The 16,530-nt window shown below is 36.2% G+C and overlaps 1 protein-coding gene across 1 annotated transcript in view; it reads left to right on the top strand.

Annotated features, from left to right (window-relative positions):
* The window catches only part of LOC128986204 (uncharacterized), a 39,933-nt gene extending 23,713 nt beyond the window's left edge, over window positions 1-16,220 (top strand). Inside the window, exons 2-7 of the mRNA XM_054406416.1 lie at window positions 5,209-6,521; window positions 8,094-8,287; window positions 10,309-10,479; window positions 11,305-11,442; window positions 11,943-12,182; window positions 14,198-16,220. Of these exons, the coding sequence (XP_054262391.1) occupies window positions 5,244-6,521; window positions 8,094-8,287; window positions 10,309-10,479; window positions 11,305-11,442; window positions 11,943-12,182; window positions 14,198-14,393 (2,217 nt within the window). The 5' untranslated portion in view covers window positions 5,209-5,243 and the 3' untranslated portion in view covers window positions 14,394-16,220. The remainder of the gene's footprint in view (window positions 1-5,208; window positions 6,522-8,093; window positions 8,288-10,308; window positions 10,480-11,304; window positions 11,443-11,942; window positions 12,183-14,197) is intronic.
* Window positions 16,221-16,530: the final 310 nt, after the last annotated feature.

Raw genomic sequence — 16,530 nt, 5'->3', positions numbered from 1 at the left:
TGATGTTGATGGGGTACATCGTGGATGCTCTTCTGCTTGAGTGGTTGTTACATACAGCCTCTGATGTTGATGGGTTACATCGTGGATGCTCTTCTGCTTGAGTGGTTGTTACATCCTGCCCCTGATGTTGATGGGGTACATCGTGGATGCTCTTCTGCTTGAGTAGATGTTACGTACAGTCCCTGATGTTGTTGGGGTACATCGTGGATGCTCTTCTGCTTGAGTGGTTGTTACATACAGCCTCTGATGTTGATGGGGTACATCGTGAATGCTCTTCTGCTTGAGTGGTTATTACATACAGCCTCTGATGTTGATGGGGTACATCGTGGATGCTCTTCTGCTTGAGTGGTTGTTACATACAGCCCCTGATGTTGTTGGGGTACATCGTGGATGCTCTTCTGCTTGAGTGGTTGTTACATACAGCCTCTGATGTTGATGGGGTACATCGTGGATGCTCTTCTGCTTGAGTGGTTGTTACATCCTGCCCCTGATGTTGTTGGGGTACATCGTGGATGCTCTTCTGCTTGAGTGGTTGTTACATCCTGCCCCTGATGTTGTTGGGGTACATCGTGGATGCTCTTCTGCTTGAGTGGTTGTTACATCCTGCCCCTGATGTTGTTGGGGTACATCGTGGATGCTCTTCTGCTTGAGTGGTTGTTACATCCTGCCCCTGATGTTGTTGGGGTACATCGTGGATGCTCTTCTGCTTGAGTGGTTGTTACATCCTGCCCCTGATGTTGATGGGGTACATCGTGGATAATCTTCTGCTTGAGTGGTTGTTACATCCTGCCCCTGATGTTGTTGGGGTACATCGTGGATGCTCTTCTGCTTGAGTGGTTGTTACATCCTGCCCCTGATGTTGTTGGGGTACATCGTGGATGCTCTTCTGCTTGAGTGGTTGTTACATCCTGCCCCTGATGTTGATGGGATACATCGTGTGACGGGCTCCCACTGAGTGATGTTAAAGCTGGGGGAGAGGGGGGACTCCAGGGGAGGTTGCCCGTCACACGATGGTCTATAGTTGCAACCCTATAAGCCCCTAATTTAGAAAAAAACCGAAATCACGCGACACACACACACACAGTCATACGTACGCAACACATACACACCCCCACACATACACCACACATACTCACACACATACCTCGTTCGCCCAATTAATCTGCCAATTCAACCCCATTTTTCATTCTAACTATAACGATTTTGTTATTTACAATTTTGCCCATCATGTACGGATAACCCTCCCTTTGTTTTTCCCTAAATTCTTCCTGATCTAGATAAGGCTTACCTATCTTATACATAAACTCCACGGTCTTGAGAAATCTGTTAAAATACCGCATGTTGAAAAAAATATTCCACCGGGAATGAAGGTGATTCCATGGAAACGTTAACATAATTATTTTAAGGCTTTACTTGACTACTTTTGTACGAACAGTTGTTTGACATAATACAACATACAACGATATTCCTCCAAAAACATGTTGACCGAAGTCCCAACTCCATTGATTAAAAGGATAAAGTTCTTTGAAGCGCAAAATTAAAAGTGGGATTTCGGCCCAATATTGCTAAGTGGTGGAGGACCAAACAATAACAAGGCAAGAGCTGGCTGGACGCAAAATATAAATATAATAATAATAACTTAATAACTAACAAGAAGAAATTCTCCCTTTGATTTAAAATGCAATGCCCTAGCCAAAATAATGAACTTAATTTTTAAAAGGTTTCAAAAATATGATAAAAAATTAATTTAAAATATAAACAATTTCATTTAAAATATAAAGTAATCATTCTTAATTAGACCTAAGTTACTATTAACTTAAAATTAAAGACGTGAAAGACTAGTGGGCCAGCTTGAAATAAATTCTTTAAAATAACGGAGATAAAGCCTATACATATACAAAATAAATAACTGACATTGACAAACACGGAAATTACAGATATCACAGATATAAGACAAATATGTGGCCGCCCTGCATTGACACCAAGCAGTTTATCACAACCAATAGTAAATTTATTCATCCTCACTGAAGTGGTGTTAAAAAATATGGAATGAAATTTAATTGAAAACAAAATAGTAAAATAAAAAAGGCAAAACCAGATATTTAAGCAAATTTGAAGGGAACCAAAAAATTAAACTACAGGTAAAAAGATTACCGTGTTTTTTTGTTTTCTTTTAAGCGTTGATGTCAACTAAAAATTTCTTCATATCTGATGTTGAACAGTGAAATCCTCCGAATGGACTGGACTGACCTGACCGTGATAACCTTGCTGAAGTCCAGGTAGCTGGAAGTAGGTGTTCGGCCGAGTGAATGATGGCCGCCACCCAGAAGCCGCAGCTCGGTGTAAGCCAGAATATACGATAGGACCAGCTGCGTTGGCATTGCCATCAAAACTTAATCAGGACAAAATATTACGGCTTTAGAAGAGGTCACTCAAACACTCTCAAACGAGTCATCAACAGCATCTCCGGAGCTCTGAAAAGCAAGAACCACGCCACGTCTGCCCTGATTGACGTCAGCAAGGCTTTCGACCTAGTGTGGCACGAGGGACTACTTTACAAACTGGCATCCCCCCCATTACCTGGATGCATCTTAAAATTGATGAAAAGTTACCTCTACCAACGTAGCTTCAGCGTCCGCGTCAATCAGAAGTACTCCACCCCCGACCCATCTCTGCAGGTGTGCAACAGGCACCAATGACATGCCGCTCGCCCCCACATTCCAGCTGTCACTCTATGCAGAGGATGTGTTGTTCATATCCACCTCCGCCAACCTGACGATGTCGGGTATTTACGTCCAACGACAGCTGGATCTCCTACAACCCTGGCTGAACAAGTCGAGGATCAAGGTCAACGTTAACAAGTGCGACGCCATCAGTTTTACACGAACCAGACAACAGGCAGATGGGTACCATCTATTGACAGCCGCCCAGTCTCCTGGAAGAAGACAGTTAAGTACCTGGGGGTGCTGCTTGACAAGAAAATGGCCATGATGCCCCACGTGGAGAGAGAGAGTCCGCCATCTTGCCTAGAACGGCATCGGAAGTCTCGGCAGTTCAACGCCAGGTGACTGCCCATCCGGAAGAAGATCTCACTATACACGGCCCTACTGACCTACGGTCGGAGCTGACCTACGCAGCACCTGCTTGGTATCATCTCACCTGCAGGAATTTGTGCAGGAAACCGCTGACGACCCAGAGTAGGAGCCTTTGGCGTGCCACCAAATCCGTGAGGTACGTTTGGAACGTAGTCACCCAGAGCTCAGCGCAGATCCCGACTATCATGCAGTTCGCAGACGTCCAGACAGCGAGGCTTCAGCATACGGCGGATGTGACGCCGTGGGATCGCGTCAGGGACCTCCTCCAGCAGCCAACTCCACGCCTCCGACCCCAGATGGTGGACTAAAACAATCGCAGCCAACAGACACTGACATAATAGTCAAGTGATTTTATAATGACTACATCCAAGAAACCTTTCATTAAAGGATTGGCTTTATTCACTTTATTATTCACATTTTTAAGGGAAACAAAAACCATCTGAACAACATAAGGCCTGTCAATTCTGCATTTTTCTGGTAAATATAGCTTAGCCTACGTTATAACAGTAACTAACCAAATTAAAGCCAATTGAAGCAAATAAAATTGTGACAGAGAGGTTATGCAGAAAATCAGGCAGTTCTTAAGTAACGTAAACAAAACGTAATCGCTATAAAAATGAATGAAAACTGTAAACGTACTGGTGACAATGGGTACCATGCAGACTTCATTATCATTGATGACGAAGATCAACATGGACAACCTAATGCGGCTATATGTGGGAAACATTTTGTAGAATATACTAAAAAACCAGAACCGCTCTTGGAAAATGATAAAATATTTACAAGAAATGTTAATGAAACTGTTAGGTACGTAATCTATGAGTTGAGCCTTTTAATTTCATCGGAAATTATGACTTTTATTAGTTTTTAAATAATTTATTTGTTTTTAAATAACTACTTTACCTCTTTGCAATTGCTCGATTTCGAACGATATGTTCACTAGTTTATTATAATTGTACAAGCAACAAGGCCCGTTGTGGTTAAATGCAACTATCCCTAGTAAAATAATGGTCATGAAATCAATACACCACTTTACTCGCTAACATTAATCTTACAGATTAAGCACATTACTTTGGAACAACACACAAAACATAACTTGTTAATGATCACTTTTTATTGTTAATTATCAATTAGTTGTCAAAGAAATAGCTTATTTAATATTAAAGCTTATATTTTTCAATTGACATGTTATCGTTAAAGTTCGATGACAAACTTTATTCTACCGGACAAACAAGAATTAGTCATTTTGATTATACAGAGCTGCAAATGACTTTGTTTGCATTTAGTTTACAACCGATCTATATGTAAATCCAAGCAATTTGGCTTTTTTAAGCAAATTTTTGAGAATTTAAAAAACAGAGTAGGCTACTCAGCAAAATAATAATTTTAATTGAATATACTAACTCAATAAGCTTTTACCAAGAATAAACTATATCAGTGTATTTGTTTTAGCGATTATAAACTTTTGGTTACCCTTTAATACTAGTATACATATCAACATCCTTTCATAGTATTTGAGCCTTGGTAGACATAACCTACAGTAAAATTTACTTGTCAACCAAGTTCGTCCAAGTAGACTTTTTTTGTTATCCAACTTTTTCTCAACGCTTTTCAAATTGTTCTCATTATTGTTTCAGTAAATAATAACTTTAAGACCGTCACTTTTTATTGTTTATACGGACAAATTATTTTTATCAATTAATTCTTATCTTCGTCTTTTGAAGTATATAACACATAGGCTTTACTGAAGTAGACCTAATATATTATTTGAATGAATTTGGCAGTATGCAGCTATTATTTTCAATAACAATTATTGTCATGTGATTATTAAATAAGACAATCAAGGTGACTTCTTATGAAGGTTTACCATAACATGTGATTAGTGATAATAGGGTATTTTTAATTAAATGAAACTTTTGAAAGAGGTGCTATCAATGGTCTTGTTATTGAGGTTCATCTACATTTAGAACTCGTAAAACACGTATCCAAAATACTCGCCCGAATAATAGCCACAACCAATTAGTTTAAGCAATAAGTGTTTTCATAATTAGCTGAATGTTCTCAGAAATGAAGAGGACATATTTCTTTGTTATCTTGTCTCGTATTGTTACAGATTGGCAACAATGGAGAGGTGATGAAGTTGGCAGTATGGCGGACACGGAGGTGCCGCACCTGCTGGTCGCACTGGCGTGTTGTGTGGCAGGAGTAGTGGCGGGGACTTGTCCTTCACTATGCGAGTGCAAGTGGAAGAGCGGCAAAGAAGCAGTGTTGTGTTTGAACGCCAACTTCTCCACAATACCGCTGTCTCTAGACGCGGGAACCCAAGTTATAGACCTTACAGGAAACAATCTGGCAGAGATAGGTAGAGACGCATTCAGCAAAGCAGATCTACTCAATCTACAGAAAATATTTGTTGCAAAGTGTAGAATAAAATCGTTGGACAGATATGCGTTTAGAAAATTGAAAAATTTAGTAGAGCTAGACTTAAGTTACAATGTTCTTCTTGCTGTTCCTTCTCATATTTTTGACTCAATAGCGGAGCTAAGAGAGTTAAAATTGAGTGGTAATCCAATTCTAAGGGTGATGAACGACGCTTTCAGCCACATCCCGCAACTGGTGCGGTTGGAAATGTCAGACTGTAGATTACAAATTGTGGAACCTCGTGCCTTCAACGGTCTCCATGAAAGCCTGGAGTGGTTGAAACTAGATAAAAATAAAATAGGTAATATAAGGTCTTCGACTCTAACCGCTCTACAGAATCTACACGGGCTAGAACTTTCAGGGAATCCGTGGAATTGTTCGTGTTCAATTAGAGAACTCAGGGAGTGGATGCTACGGCAGAACATTCCCTCTAGTGCCCCACCGGTGTGTAAAGTCCCCCGTAGACTCCACGGAAAATCTTGGGATAGGTTAAATCTTGACGACTTCGCTTGCATACCTTCCATTGCTGCTCACAGTGAAGTATTTTCAGGTACCGAGGGAGGAAATGTATCCCTCTCCTGTCTGATATCTGGGAGCCCAGACCCTGTCGTGAGATGGTACTGGAAAAGCCGTATTCTTCCTAACGTTTCTTCGGGAGTGACTAGTGCGAAGAGGCCTTACGTTATAACTGTGGGGGAGAAAGTGACATACTTGACTATAGTAAATCTTGATTTGCAAGATGCCGGAGTTTATCTGTGTACTGCAGAAAACAAAGCTGGTAGAGTGGAAGGGAACGTAACGCTGGAAGTGATCAAGAGAGTCAGAGAAGCAGGGTTCTCTTGGAACGTTCTGCTCGCTAGTATCATCGTCGCTGTACTTTTCGTCGCCGCCTCCTGTCTGGTGGTGGTGTGTATGTGTTCAGTCAAGCAGAAGCACGGGATGCCTAGAGCGAGGAAAGAGAGCTACGAAAAGATGGAACTGAACCACAAGAGCTGCGGGCCTCTGGTAGGTAATATTTGCAAATAAGTTTTTATTATATGCCCATTCGTTTAGAAATTTATGATTCTGAAGAAGAGTCTGAGTATTTTAAACCAAAAAATACATGAGAAAATTTGGAATTACCTAATGGTGTTCTGAAAACAGAACGTAAATATAGTGTTGACAGAATAATCATATACTCCCATAATTATTATATAATTATATAGTACAATTATAATTATATGATTATTCTGTCAACAGCATATTTACGTTCTGTTTTCAGAACACCATTAGGTAATTCCAAATTTACTTATGTATTCTTTTGTTTAAAATGTTTTTAAGTTGGATTGTTGTTCAATGTACTGAGCTGTCATTGTTCTCGACCTTGCCAGCAAATAACATTAGTTTTCCTTTGTGTTGAAATAAAATACTGTTACTAATTGGACTATCAAACAATCCAACTAGCAATGGTTATCATTTATTAAACCCTTTGGGAGTAAAAAAGTGTAACGTCTACTCTGGAAATTGTCCACGTGGTTTGATTAAGTTTCATATTTAGAATTAGTTTCTATCTATAATACATATCTTACTTTATGGTAGAGGTAATGTTTAGGTTTTACCACTTTCACAAGGTACCACTTTCACTCTTGTACCTTTTATATGACGAAATAGAATTCTAGACCAGATGGTGCAACATATTCAACCTCAGTAAGTTATTGAGAAAAATATTATTATGAATCCCCAAAAAAAACCCCAATGTTACATGTTGAGTTCTGAAACCCAAACGTGGGAAATCTATCCATGTAGTGATTGTTTGAGGAATTATAAATGTGTTAGGATATGTTTATCACCTTTTAACAAACATGGATGTATGTTAAAACCCAATACCTCAATTTAAGAGATAATTTTTGTTTTATAATGCTCGAGTTAGTTGTTTATTCAGATCTTTCGACTATATAAGGTGTCCCAAGAAGAGTTCAATATTTTCTTATTAATATACCAGATGTTCAATCAAGCTACGTACTTCAAAACTCTGCAGCTGAAAGACAAACATTAAAAATATAAAAAAAAACCTTGAGTCCAAGTTGATGCCGTCTGATCAGAACAAATGTGCGGAACACTAAAATAATGTGTGTTTTCATTAAGGTAACAGTAATTGCAAACCTATTTTAAACAAATTCCTTATTTTTGATATGTTACTTAAGGAGAAAAAACTAAATCAATTAAGTATATTTAATAGTATCAAACCATAAATACAATTAACTTTATTCATAACGCTTGATTCAAACTTATGTCTAAAAATCAAATTGCACTTTTTATTACGCTAGTATATACGGTAATTTTGGTCTTATTGTCTTGCTTCACCATTATGTTCTGATTAATTAGAATCAAACGAGGATGGAATGTATTTCTTACAAAATTGTTTATCTTTACTGAAGAGCTCCAAGTTTGTAGCAAATAACTTGCGACTGATATATTGATTAGAAATATCAACCTCTTCGTGGGACACGCTGTATATTAGAGGAAATTTTCACTTCTCGCATAGAACATATTAGGTAATTAGGCTACCACTAAAACCAAAGATGGCTCACTGTATAGGCTCCTACTGCCAACCACTACACGGAGGTGGCCGTAGTAGCGCCCACCAAGCAGCATCCTCGCCACAGCGAATACCGAGGAGTTCCTGGGGACGATGCTGAGGGGGAAGATGAGGACGACACTCCTTCGACAGTCGTGTCTGATGCCAAGGAGAACATCGTGGAGTTCACCCGAGGAGCTTCCAGAGCAAACAGGTACATCGTCTAGTAAGCCTAGGTTGTGAATCGTTAGATTAAGGTTTTAATTGGCTACAATGTTATACTATTGTACACATATTACCATCTACTCCTACTTATAATCCTTACTTATTATCCAGTGTTAAAATCTGTGTACAACTAAATCTAGAGTTCTACTGGACCAAATTTATTAATTTAGTGGGTCGTTTAAAAGCTTAATTTGTGTAGATTAATAAGTAATGATAAAAGTTTTACTTTGTAATGATTTAAGGTAAAAAACTAAAAAAAAAACATATTTTACACAAGAAATACATTGAAAACGGGGGGTTTCACCTTTTTTATTTGGATGCAATTTTTGCCTGCCTTTTTCGAGAATTTTCAAGAAATGCGTAATATAAATTTTAGGGAATGTTATTCTCTTTTACAATATCCCCCTCCACTGGTTCAATTCCTCACCATTTTAAAGTTATTTGCAAAAAAGCTAAGCAGCCTCCGAATTTATAGCAGTAAGAAAATACAGTTTTACAACTATTTTTGTTTACCTTTGTACAACTAAATCTAGACTTCTACTTGACGGATTTTGTTCGTTAACGAGTCATTGGAAAGCTTAATTTGTGAAGATTTGAAAATAATTATAAACGTGTATAAAAGTTATAAACGTTTTTCAAGATTCTATTTGTAGCTAACATTTGGCTGTCTTTATTAAGCATTTTCAAAAAAATAATGGTAGTTATTTGTAAGAAATTTTATTTTCTTTCAGAATATTACATTCACTTTGGTCAATATCCCCACCATTTAAAGGTTATTGGCAAATAAGCTAAGTGACCTCCAGATTTATAGTTGTTAACTACTATAACAGCAGATTTTTTATATCGTTATTTAATCGATTTTTCTTTGTTTACATGTTGTTCACAATTAATTTGCTTTTGTGGTTAAAGTGTGTTCCGTATGTTATGTGTGTTGTTCCAAATTATGTGATTTACTCGTATATGTACGATTAATGTTAGCGAGTAAAGTGGTTTATTGATTTTATGACCATTATTTTACTAGGTATAGTTGTATTTAACCACAACGGGCTCTGTTGCTTGTACAATAATAATAAATACAATCTACTATTAATTTTGAGATAGGTAGTGAAATTTGGCGTATGAGAATAATAATTGAGGGTATAAAAATTAAACTCGGTAACATTAATTTACGAACACTATACGTTATTTTTTTCTAAACTTATCAAAGGAAGCATTTCCTGAAAATATTATGTGGACGTAAACAGAAAAATATGCTCATAAGCTATTTAAAACAGCTTATAGTTCTAGTTCTCTGATTTTCCCTAGATTTATTTGATCGCAAATAATGTTGGCGTCGAGTTTATATCTTAAATAATAACAGCTCCCGTAGCAGATATTTAACAATTCCGCTGGTTAAACAACTTGTAGCGTTATGTTGTTGGCAAAATTACATGCGATTAATGCAATTTAGTTTTTCGTTATAAAACAAATAAGAATAAAATAAAGTAAGTGACCAAGGACCACAAAGGTCTTTCTGTTAGAAATATGCAACAGTATGTTGACGATAGTCGATTAATACTATTTAATGTGTTGAGGAAGGAAATCATCCCCACAGATATACGACCATCACTATTTACCAACGGTGTCATAACTGCCCTTACTGTATCGGTGTACTTGTGACTTACTATGTCACTGCAAACACTTTACTAGTTGCCATTGGCTGTATGTGCTATTAATTAACCGTCCTGTCTAAGGAACTTGTTGGCCTTAGTCATTAACAAGACTACAAGATCTCCACTCATATTACACTCATCTCCATCCATACATTGCTTAAAATACCTACCTTCGTATGGTCACCATTTCAGGCAAAAGTATTTAAAAGTATGTATACTTCCCTTGTTGACGTGTCAAGGACAACTTTACAAGTTGAAAATGGTCCCCACTCTTGTAGTCTATAGACCACGAACATTTCTAATAGTCTCATAACCAACCCTATTAGTTTATCTGAGACACTATGTTTACTTGTTTCAGGCCGTCGTTTGGTGACGTGCCAGTACAACATCACGTGTTGAGAAAGGAAATTCTCCCCTCAGGTAGTCTTTACACCACCGCCACCCCTTCCAGTGATGAACGCAATTATCCAGACCTGCTGGAGACGTCACCTCAACCAGACCACACGCATTTCTTCAGCACGCTTCCCAGGTGTTTATCAAACATTTCACATTTGGGCAGATAAGTAGCCTAAATCACTGAGCTAGGTATTTCAGTTGAGGTAGCACTGACACGACAACTCTGCTAGCGTAATTTTGATGGTTTGATACCAACTAGGTGAATCAGCTCATGGTTTTATTTATGTACAATCCTTCAGTCCCCTGGTTAAAATGTACGAACAATGTACATTATTACCTAGTACAAATCGTGGCCAACGTCTCGCAGGTAATTCAGTGCTACCTCTAATTGTATCGCTAGCTCAGTGAAGTAAACATATATAATGGAGCTGTAGCTAATCTTCTCTTTGGAAATAACATAGTTAAATGTGCCACTCATAGATTAAGCTATAGCGTAGTGTCGTTTTCGCAATTGAAACCGTCAACTTTCATTTGAGATGCTGCAGCTTGTAATAAGTTGTATTTTAAGTTGAGCTTGATTAAAAAAATGTTGTGTTTTATACAAAAATAAGTAATTTACACTGAGACTCACTCAGTTGGTGGCTCAATTAAACCACGCTCAGTTTCTCTATAAGACTAGCTACGACTTTATCATGAAAATGCAATGTTAAGTTATTTTCACTGTCAAAGCTTTTGTCCTATGTGATTGTAAAACTCTAAAAATACTAAAAGACATTTAATAATTGAGTTTATTTGCGAAGAATGTTCATGAAATAACCAGTTATGAACCCTCTTCAAATATCATGTGGTTTTGTGATGCTTACTAAATGTTACAACTGCTTTAATATCGATTTAGAGAATATTAGAACACTGTTCTAAATAAATCGTGTGATATTTACTAATGCAACACGTTATTCAGGTCCAGAGGTGCCAGGACCGTAGCAGTGTCGGAGAGTCAAAGTCCTCTGTTGACCGACAGTAGATACGGCAGCAGCGGTGGCGACAGTGGAGGTTCCAGGCGCCTGACCTCCGAGTCAAGATCTTCCTCGTACTATAAGTAAGAAAATGCATAAAAACCAGTTTAAACTATAATATAAAATCTCATTACACATGCAAACACGTAGTATCAAGTTGTTAAACTGTCAATGGAGTCATTTTGTGTTAGATCATATTTAGAAAAAGCAAAAATTATTGAAATGCAACTTTAGCTGGTACTGTAGCCTTGTCTTTAGAATACAATAAAGCTATTCAAAGGGTAAGCATTTTTACATTTTATAACATCACACAACTTGAATAATAAACGCAATAAAATAACATAAACCACCTGTTCTAGCCGGTCATTAAAAATGTATTAGAATCATACCAAAGTGGTCAACATTATACTTTTTTATTTTAGTGCATTGGTTGACACTGTATTTATATTTTAAGATTTGTATAAAAATATAATTATTCTGACTTGACGGTAAAGGTATACTTGTTCGTAGCTTTGAGTTTTCTTGATACACAAAAACATCAAAAAAAAAAAAAAACTAAAATTAAAAAGGTATTTCTTTACAGACTCTCCTCGGTGGGCGAGCAGCGGTCTAGCAGCACTTTGAATCTCTCCCATGGGTCTTCCACTCTTCCAGGACCCCGCGCCTGGAGACATCCCAGTTTACCTACCTCTCCAGTACCTCGCCCTGTGGGTCCTTCTACCGAGACTCCCATCCTCGACCTCCTGGAGCAGAGACCCTCTCCCAGGTCGGAGTACTCCCCCTCGGTCACCACCTACGACTACCACGCTGCCCAGCTAGAGAGGTAACTTGTGCATGAGATTGTAAAGCTTTACCACACTCAACTATTGAAACATTTCATTGTACAAACGTATATAGTTAAAGAATGTGCGAACAAGTAGTTGAATATGTTACTTTGCAAAGCTGATTTGTTTCTTTGGTGCGATTGTTTTAGATCGAATATAAATATACATTTTCAGTTTAAAAGGTTAAATTTAAACTGTGCTTTTGCACGGGTATAATCAATAATTATTTTTCATTCTCTCTATCTTGATCTCGTATATTAAAAACATTATTTTTACAAGACATACATACTTTATTTGCACGTAACATTCTTTCCGTGTGGTGGTACATACAGAATGGGTGCACTGTGTTAAATAAAATACCTTAATATGAAATAGTAAACAATAGGATAATTTAAATTAACAAACTTGAATGATGAAACTAATATAAATAAACGGTATCAGCATTCTGACACATACTTTCTCCCATAAGTTTGTCAAAAACCTTTTTCATATGTAAGTGGTGAGAGTAAATATACGCAAATGGGATTTGTATAATTTTGTTCACAATTTAAAGGACTATAACATGCTAAATTTTTATCAAAATCGTTTGGGCCATTTTTGTGAAAATCCGATTTTTCTGTTATTTTATGGGGGTTTTATGGGGAAATAACATAATTTACAATAACTTTTGAACCGTAATTTTTACAGAAATGGGATTTGTACCATTTTGTTCAGAATATAAAGGACTATAACATACTAATTTTTTATCAAAATCGTTCGGGCCATTTTTGGGAAAATCATAGTTTTCCGTTATTTTATGGGGTTTTATGGGAATTTCCCCATAAAAAAAATTCTAAAAAATTAAAAAAAAACTATCAAAACTGTAAAGACTATAACATACTATGTTAAATCAAAACCGGATTTTTTTCAAAAATCCTATTTTTCGTTATTTAATGGGGTTTTTATGGGAAAATAACATATTTGACCATAACTTTTGAACCGTAATTTTTACAGATATGGGATTTGTACCATTTTATTCAAAATTTAAAGGGCTACAACATACTAAATTGTTATCAAAATCGTTCGGGCCATTTTCGAGAAAATCCGATTTTTCCGGTTTTTTATGGGTTTTTATGGGAAAATTCCCATTAAAAATCAAAATTTCAAAAAAATGAAAAAAACGCCTGGAGATACCATGGATTAGAACCTACATACCAAATTTCATCGAAATCGGACCACAGGTGTGGTCTCTAGCTCTGTACACATCCAGACACACAGACACACACACACACACACACACACACACACACACACACACACAGACATCACTTCGAAAACCACTTTTTTGGGTCCAGGGGGACCCAAAACGAATATATCCACTCAAAACTCAAACTCGAAAATTTTGACGAAAACAATACTTTCTCCATATACTATGGTATAGGGGGAGAAAGTAAAAAGTGGTGTTATGAAAATGTATAATTGAATAAAGTTCTCTGTCTAATAAGCGATCCCCTATTTTAACTTTAAAATATTTGTCAAATATCTGAATATGAAATAGTAAACAATAGGATAATCTAAATTAACAAACTTGAATGATGAAACTAATATAAAAAAGTGGTGTTATGAAAATGTATAATTGAATAAAGTTCTCTGTCTAATAAGCGATCTACCCTATTTTAACTTTGAAATATTTGTCAAGTTAGCAGCTTATACCTTGCAGGCAGCAGATTGAACAGCCTCAGCCCAGTCAGTATATAGCAAACCGGTAAAGTTTTCTTTTAGTTTTTTTACGTTTTTACTATTCTCCAACTGTTATCATCACATTTGAGGTTTTGTGAGATAACCCTTACTCTTATTTGTTTGATCGTTCTGAAAATATTTTTTGGTATCTATCATTGACTTTCAAAGCCCTTGTCCTCTGTATTTTCCGTTCTACCATCCTGTGGAAGGGGTTAGACAGCACTATCCCCTTATCAGGATATTTTCTGACGGATCTATGTGAATTGTAACATTCATCACAATCAATCTTTTTCAGGTTCCTCGAGGAGTACAGAAGTCTACAAGAACAACTTGCCAGGATGAAACGGGAGCAGGAAGAATCTCCTCCTAAATCTATCCTGAAAAACAAGAACAGTCATTCCTCGCCGGACTCGGGTGACCCTTACTGGGTCCCACGGAACACATTGTATAATGCCGGCAGATCTTCACACAATGACTACTTCCCCAGCTGAGAGTCAATCATTGACTAGTCACCTGACTAGTAGTTGATTTAGACCCAGGAGAAAAGATATTAAGATCTGCACCTGCCAATGAATAGACTGCATAATGTCTTGAGTACTATATACTCCCTAAGCTAGCAGATAGTATTAGGTAATCGGAGGGATCTTATAGTGAATACCATTTGTTCGTAAAACTTTTACCATAAAATCTTTTAGTTGTAATTCGTAAATTCAACAAAATCCTAATAAAACTTACCTATAACTATGAGTGTTGTAATTTAAATCAGTCGTCTGGATCTAAAATATGTACAAGAATCATCGGCATAATTCATTTTGTTTGACAAAAATGCCGTACAGTGAGACTTGAAACGAAACCTTGTCAAACGAAATCATTTGTAATTTCAATTTTGATATTCAAGGACTATCGGCTTCAACACGGAACCATTTTACACCTTAATTCAGGCTATGTCTAGAGAGTTGTGGCATTATCACATAGATATAAAATTCATTGGTGATTGGCGGGTTTCGAACCCGCTATTTTAAGGACCAAAAGTCCGTGCTCTGCCGATAGACCTGCTTACTCCCCTCTTAGACTTGAATCCGGTGAATTTAATAACTAACGGCTCTTTCTGAGCTGAACAAGTGCAGCATTTAATATCCATTCTCCTGGGCGAAATTATAAAGTGGCAGAAAATGATCTGGACTGTGGAAAATGTTAAAATGCCCTACAGACATCTTCAATATAGGTTCCTCCATAAGAATGGTTACTATCCAGTATTTCTACCCATACAGCTATATGACATTTATATTTACACCATACTTCTTTTTATACAGTGCTATATTCACATTTTATTCTGAGGGATGATTTTGTTGTGGTTTTAATTATATAGTTTCAGCAACAAGTGCCAAAATAGTGTAAGTTTAAAGATGCCACTGATTTTAATCATATTTTTCATGATACGGAGTAGTCAATATTGACTAATAACAGACATTCTATTACAGATAGTTGTAATAAATACATTTATAGAAACTATACTTTATCAAAGGCCTAACTTTAATACGTTTACCAATGGAAACAAAATGTACTATATCGGAATATCTTGTTTAGCAGGAAAGAAACATTTTAAATTCTATTTGTCCAAAATTCGCAATAGGATTTTTTTCCTTTTATAAAATGGAAAGATAACTTAGAAAAAAAGTATGCATCATAATACAAATATGTATATATAAAATAAATATTATAATATTTTACAACTGAAATTTATTTTCTAATGACAAGAAACGTATGTTAAACAAAGTTAAAAAAAACTAACCTACATTTAGCAATTACTGCAAACGTTTTTCTTTTTAAAATATACCTTTTGAAGAAATAGTCATAACATGGCTTTACTATGAAAATATGTCTTCTAATGTAAACTATTCCACATTTATTTATACCTCTTGAGAATATATTTTCACTAGAGTAAAACCAAATGTAAGTCACCAAAACAACTTTAATGATAGATTTGCGATGTATTTTACAATAATTGTATGTTGATGAAGGAAACGCGTTCTGTTCACTTTACAACACAGAAATATTTCTTTTATTGTTTATCAGATCTTAAATAGAAATTAAAAAATAGTTTAACACATTTTTTGAAAACGGGAATAGTTTTACAGGATTGATTAGTTTAAATGTTATCAGTAACAGTTAAAAGTTGAATAAACTATCCGTTAGAAGGCTGTGAGGTGAAATGTTTGTAAAAAGTAGATTTGAAATGTTTATAAAAGTGTTAATAACATGTGTTAGGGTGTAAAATCGTGTATAAAGTGTTTTTGTACTTTTCCGTTGAAATATAATACAACTATGTAAAATATTAGTGAGTTTTTATCACCTCTTGGATTTTGCTGAACAAGTATTTAATATTTATGTCAGAAAGTTAAGCTATAGAAATGAGACAATCAATGTGTAGTACAGATATATTGACATTATAATAGTTAAAACAAGCAACACGTAATGTTATATGAAGATACGATTATTATACAATAATAAACTGTACGCAATCTTGTGACAGGCTAACTTGCTATTCAACCATAGTGTCACGATTGAATCTTAGGCGTTACTTCTTGTAACGGTTATTTATTGTAATGGTTTAATTTGTAGGGGAAT

Source organism: Macrosteles quadrilineatus, unplaced genomic scaffold, assembly GCF_028750875.1.
Source record: "Macrosteles quadrilineatus isolate MER2022 unplaced genomic scaffold, UCM_ALF_1.0 Scaffold_2__2_contigs__length_208266976, whole genome shotgun sequence".
Lineage (NCBI taxonomy): Eukaryota > Metazoa > Arthropoda > Insecta > Hemiptera > Cicadellidae > Macrosteles > Macrosteles quadrilineatus.
Note: the sequence above shows the minus strand (reverse complement) of the source record. Positions and strands in the feature narration are given on the sequence as shown.